Here is a 5,885-nt window from a genome sequence, read left to right on the forward strand (position 1 = left end):
GAATTGAGATGCACTGATCTAGACTGGGATCATCACACATTGTAGTTTTATTGTGTAAGGCTGTATTCCCACGTTCCGAGTTCCTCACGGAACACGGACGTGGAATGCCTGTAACAGACTCTCCCCCGCCCAGGCAGCATCTGTAATTAGATGCTGAGAGCAGGGGAACAGTACAGATATGCGCTGCAATGACAGCGACGCACGGCTGATTCATTACAGCGCGGCTTATATCTGTACAGTTCCCCTGCTCTCAGCATCTACTTACAGATGCTGCCCGGGCAGGGGAGAGTCTGTTACAGGCATTCCACGTCCGTGTTCCAGACGTGGAACATGGGAAATATTTAATTGCAGTACTGCATCATTTCACTGTGGTCCCTCCCACACAGCTCACTGTATTTTCTACCCGTAACGCGGATATAAAATATTTATTTTTAAATTTAATTTGGTCAGTGCCGCTTTTTTTCTTCTCACTTTTACACAGGTATTATGATCAAGCATTTGTCTTTGTTTACAATTTCCATCTATACTCCTAGTTTACTTTGGCAGAAATACCCCATATTGTGCTGTTGGTGCCCGTCTGTAATAAATTCTGAACCTTGATGTTAAGGCTTGTTGTAGACTGCATCCCTATAGATAGGCTTTCACTTGCTTCTTCAGCATTTCTATATATTTGTGTTAGAAAGGGTTCATCAGCACATTACAGATGTCAAAGAAATTACAGTGTATGTTTAGTACTCCGGCAGCTCTTCATGAAGGCAGAACATACAAGTATATCGTCATATGGGATATGCCCAAGGTCAGTCTTTTGGAAGAGGTATTCCAAGTGCGGTGTGGCGGTTTAGAGATCGGGCTTCCTCCACTTGTTTTTCAGTGCAATAATCCTCCAGAAAAACATTAGCTAGGTTGCTAAGTCTACGGTTGGTGGAGAGGGAGAATCTGAGCATACACTCCACAACAGGCGCTGTAGTAATTTCTGCATAGGAAGCAGCTGTACTCAGGTACATAAGTGTTGTTATAGCAGAGAGCACAGTCTCTTCGCGATGGCTGGATAGACAGTTGATCACAAGACTTAGACCTCTCGAAGCAAAGATGTGACTCTTGCTGACTTTATCCAGACATAAATTACAAAGTCCCCCTTGGAAAAGAAAGAAAAACAAGACAATTATGATCTAGCCATCAGATCATCCCTGTACTGACCCTAAGCAACAGTTCAAAGCACAAAGTAATGTATAATTACCCAAATTATGGATTTTTGGGTTACTGCTACACAGGTGCTCATCATAGTGATCCCATATTATAAAGCCATTTTGTCATGGTATGGAATTGATGTTTAGAGTGTCTTGGTTATACAGTTGTGTGTGTGTGGGGGGGGGGGGGGGAGGGGTATTAGTTTGGGGAGCATACAGATATAAACACTCCTCAATTTTGAAACTGCAACACCAAGCCATATGGAAATCAGAGAAATAGCGGGTCTCGCTAACATCTACAAATGAGCAAGTGTGTGGGAGGGGCTTCAATGGTATAAATGCCAATTAAAACACAATTTCAGCCACACAAAACCTAAGAAGTTAGATCAGGTCAGTACAGTGAGGTTGACAGATTATTGACATGCTAGTTATCACCACTTCTAACAAAGTTAGAGTGTTAGAGTGAATTCTTATGTGGCATCATTTTACATCACAGATATGTCTAAATTGCAAAGAATGACAAAGCGCTAATCAGCTCGTCAACTGATTGCGGACTTTCAACACAACATAATCCTTTAGCGGCCACACATTTCTTTGTGTAATAAAAAATGCGCAGCCCATGGCTGATTAAAGGAAAGGGTAGTAGTGACTTCTCTGTCTCTGAGAGATGTCGTTACTTATGCATAAGTAGGAGGCTGTACAAGCCAGCGGACAGATAGGATGGTGTACTGAGGGGCCGAATAACGCCTCCAGTGCACCAAAGGCTTTATGTGCATATTTTCTATTTATTAAAGGGGTTGGCCACTTTATAGTAAAATAGGTCAGTACAAAGTATTAGTAAGTGTGCTCAACTGACAGCAGCTTCCTGTGTACCTCATAGAGCTAAAATCAGACTCCCCTTCACCAGGCTGGGCTGCCCTGCTCTGTTTTGTTTCAGTCCACAAAATGGCTGACATGGAGGAGCATGTGACCATGCCCTGTCCGCTGTGTTCTCCATAGACATATACAGGCTCAGTGGTGGACACTGGGGGGGGGGGGGCGGGGGGGGGGGGGGGGCCTGGTCACATGCTCCTCCATGTCAGCAATCTTATGGACCAAAACACCACAGAGCAGGGCAGCACAGCATGGAGGAAGGGAGTCTGATATTAGCTGTATGAGATACACAGGGAGCTGCTGTCAGTATATACAGTGGGTACACTTACTAATACTGTACACTGAGCAATTTTACTATAAAGTGGCCAACCACTTTAAAGAGGATGTACCACCAGGTACATCCTCTAGAATTTAACACACCGATAAATCGGCGCCGTCATGGGGAAGCCGGTGCCGTGGTCTGTTTTTCGAACCGTGACCTGGTTCCCGTGTACGGCGCCGTTCTATCCAGCGGTACCGGGCAGTGGTACATCCTCTTTAAAATACTGGAAATGGTGCAACAGACAAAAATAAGAAGAGAAGCACCGGAACCTATTAGGGGGTTCATATGTACAAAACTTTACGTTTAATCATCCTGATTGTATGATTCTGCCAAGAAATCACTTTTCAAGAAACGTTTGTCATGTTATACTTTTATACATACCTATTCCAAACTCCACCAATGTTTCATTCTCTTCGGTCAACATATCCAGAAACAAATCTAAAACCTGCAGTTGCCGAAGGTATGGGATGTTCTTAGGGTCATAGGAAAAGTTAGCTAGATTTGCCAATACCTGTTCTTTGGCATCTAAAAACAACAAAAAAAATAAAATATTAAAATGGGAATAACAGAAGAAACATTTCTCTCTCTGAGAACAACTAATCCCATGATGATGTAACCACATCTGCAGCCTGGATGTTAGGCCTTAATCCCATCTTCTGTAAATATGAACAATGTGCTACAGAGCGGCGTAAGAAGGGAGCTCCAAATCAGTTTAAATCTTCAGGCGTCTGTGTCAGTAGTGAAACGCAAAGATTTACAACGGTCCAGAGCTCCCAGCATAATAATGAATCATGATGCCAAGAGTTCCGTGATTCTGTGCACAGGCCATAATAATGGAACATGTGATACCCAAAGACATTTTCTGAAAAGTAAAGAAAAAAAAAAAAAAAAAAAAAAAAAACACAACCTTTGCACTATACTAATCTTAGGGGTTTTAGGGCCCTATTCCACAGTAACAATAATCGGCCCAATTCGGCCGATTATCGCTCGGTGAGAAAACGATCAGCCGATGATCGTGTCATCGGCTGATCGTTCATTTAGGGACAGACCTAAAATCATTGTTTCCCCACCGTGCATCGCTACGGTTGAATAGCAGTGCGTGGCGGGCGACCGACGATTTGAGAAGCAGCAGCAGCAGCATACACTACCTGTCAGGTCTTCTGCCCCCCCCAGTCTTCCTCCCCGAGTCCCGCGCGCGCTATCTTCAGAATGGCCGGTCAGATGACGGAGCGCTCAGCCAATCACAGGCCGGGACCCCCGCGGCCTGTGATTGGCTGAGTGGCCGGTAAGCTGACAGTCCATTCTGAAGCAAGAGCGCGTGGGACCCAGGGAGGAAGACGGAGCGGAGCAGAAGACCTGACAGGTAATGTATGCTGCAAGGACATTGGTAACGATGTCCCTGCAGCCCTCGCTCAACAATCATCGGGTCGTGGAATAGGCCCAGTAAACGAGCGGCAATCTAGCAGATCGGCACTCATTTACATCGTTGATCCGGCCCTCCTCGGCCCGTGAAATAGGACCCTTAGACTGGTTCCTGTGTGTCCCATTTACAATGCTGTCCCTATTGTGGTCTGTGGTTGGTGCAGTCAGTATTATGGACTTTGTATGTTGTGTAATAGCTTTTAAGATTTAGGCACTGGAACATTCCATGTTTTTGCACATTCTCTTACCACTGGAGCGCCTGCTGAGCTTTGCTATGTCTCCCAGAGGGAAGGCAATATATTAGAACTCTGGGTATAAGTGACAAGATGAATACACACATCACATTGCACAGCATGCAAGAAAGTTGAGGAACCCTAGTTAAAGGACAACTCCCGCGGGACCCCAAAAAAAAAAAAAACACAGACACACACAGACACCATACTCACCATCTCTCCGGTGACGATCGCCACTCGATTCGCCCGCCGTCCGCCTCTCCGTCGCCGCCTTCCGCCATCCAGCGATGTCTCCAACTTCCGGGTCCAGGGGATGGAAAAGGCTGCCAGTGCGCTTGCGCACCGGCAGCCTTTTCATTGGCTGGAGCGCATCACATGGCTTCCAGCAAGCTCAGCCAATCAGGGCTGAGCAAGCTGGAAGCCATGTGATGCGCTCCAGCCAATGAAAAGGCTGCTGGTGCGCATGTGCACCAGCAGCCTTTTCATCCCCATTCACTTTGCATGAAGACGCCGAGGAGGAAGAAGACCCGGACCGCCCCTCGGCTCTGACGTCGTCGTCACCAGATGCCGCCCCGGAGAAGAGGACCGTGACGATCGTAATAGGTAATGTATACATTCCTTAACTTCCGGGGTGGGGGGTAGGGGGTCCGAAAGTGGGGGAAGGGGGCCAGGCCGGGTATTTAACCACATTACAAAGTTATATAACTTTGTAATGTGTGTTAAATGAGCAAAAAAAAATTTTTGTGGGAGTTGTCCTTTAAAATTGTATTTTACAGGATGTCTTGTATTCAACCAAAAAGCACAAATAATAATAAAAATAATAAAATAAATAAAAATTTATTTTTCCCCATTAATGATACACATTAAAAACAATAAAAAAAAAGTTTTCTAACTATAACAAACAAATACTAGTTATACATACAGGATTTAGCCTGATGCATTTTCTGTCACATTTGATTGAAAAGTGATGTATGCTGTTTATGTCACAATTTGAAATGTACCTTTTTTTGCACCATGCTCAATCTAGGCTAAGGGGTGAGCTCTGTGTGTGTATTCTGCACCAGATTTTCAAAGCTCATTGTCCTTTTTTTCGTGCACACAGGTGTTGCGTTTTATTGCACATTACAAGTAGTTTACGTATTTTTGGAGCTCACCGCCTCTCCCCTGCACGTTTGGGCTAAAGAGGTTTTCAAGCATCTTGGCCAAGTGGACTGAAACCAATAGTCCGGGAGGTATATAGCTGTATGTGCTGGAAGATTTCCTGTACCAATCACACAGAACACGATTACACTGATGTGAACAGAGGCTTCCGGAATAATGCGGTATTCTATGGTATAGTGCAAGAGATGGGACACGCATGGGTATAGTAACTGTATGGCGATGCTTGGTTACCTGTACTATCCGTGTCCTGAAACTCAGTGACCAGAGATTGCAAGTACCGAAACCGATCTTCACTGGCACAGCGTCCGCCGCTCATCCTCTCTCGTAACAGTCCGAATTCAAATAAGAGTAATCAGCAGGCGAACGTGACGTCACGTTCACAGCGGAAGTGGACATTAACTTCTGGTAGAGGCTAAATCTCACAACTCAGAAGGACCTTCAATGACGTCATGACCATGTGACCAGCGTGGGCGGAGCTATCGTCAGTCTGCTGTGTTCCCGGGCTCTCTTGTATGTGGAGCTGGTCTGTGCTTTGTTCTTGTGTTGCTGTAGATCAGGTATTTCTTTTCCCAAGGTGTCTGAGCACTGGTATGTGATCCACATGAGGTGACCACTGTCTGGGTGCAGCTTTTGCAGGGATAGGGGGTCTGGCTGTACTGTAATGCAATGTTTTGCAGGGACAGGACT

The 5,885-nt window shown here is 45.4% G+C and overlaps 1 protein-coding gene across 2 annotated transcripts; it reads right to left on the reverse strand.

Moving 5' to 3' along the window:
• Positions 1 to 322: 322 nt before the first annotated feature.
• Positions 323 to 5,628, reverse strand: ARMC7 (armadillo repeat containing 7). Of its 2 annotated transcripts, none has more exons than XM_069952693.1 (3): positions 4,251 to 4,321; positions 2,764 to 2,907; positions 323 to 1,135 (listed from the first exon to the last, which is right to left on the reverse strand). In XM_069952693.1, exons 2-3 carry the CDS (start codon positions 2,804 to 2,806, stop codon positions 798 to 800), a joined length of 381 nt encoding a protein of 126 aa, XP_069808794.1. In that variant the 5' UTR covers positions 2,807 to 2,907; positions 4,251 to 4,321; the 3' UTR covers positions 323 to 797. The 2 variants fall into 2 exon arrangements, with proteins under 2 accessions (XP_069808794.1, XP_069808793.1); XM_069952692.1 differs by lacking the exon at positions 4,251 to 4,321 and adding an exon at positions 5,430 to 5,628 and having other exon boundaries at positions 325 to 1,135.
• Positions 5,629 to 5,885: the final 257 nt, after the last annotated feature.

Source organism: Dendropsophus ebraccatus, chromosome 14 (assembly GCF_027789765.1).
Source record: "Dendropsophus ebraccatus isolate aDenEbr1 chromosome 14, aDenEbr1.pat, whole genome shotgun sequence".
In the NCBI taxonomy this organism is placed as follows: domain Eukaryota; kingdom Metazoa; phylum Chordata; class Amphibia; order Anura; family Hylidae; genus Dendropsophus; species Dendropsophus ebraccatus.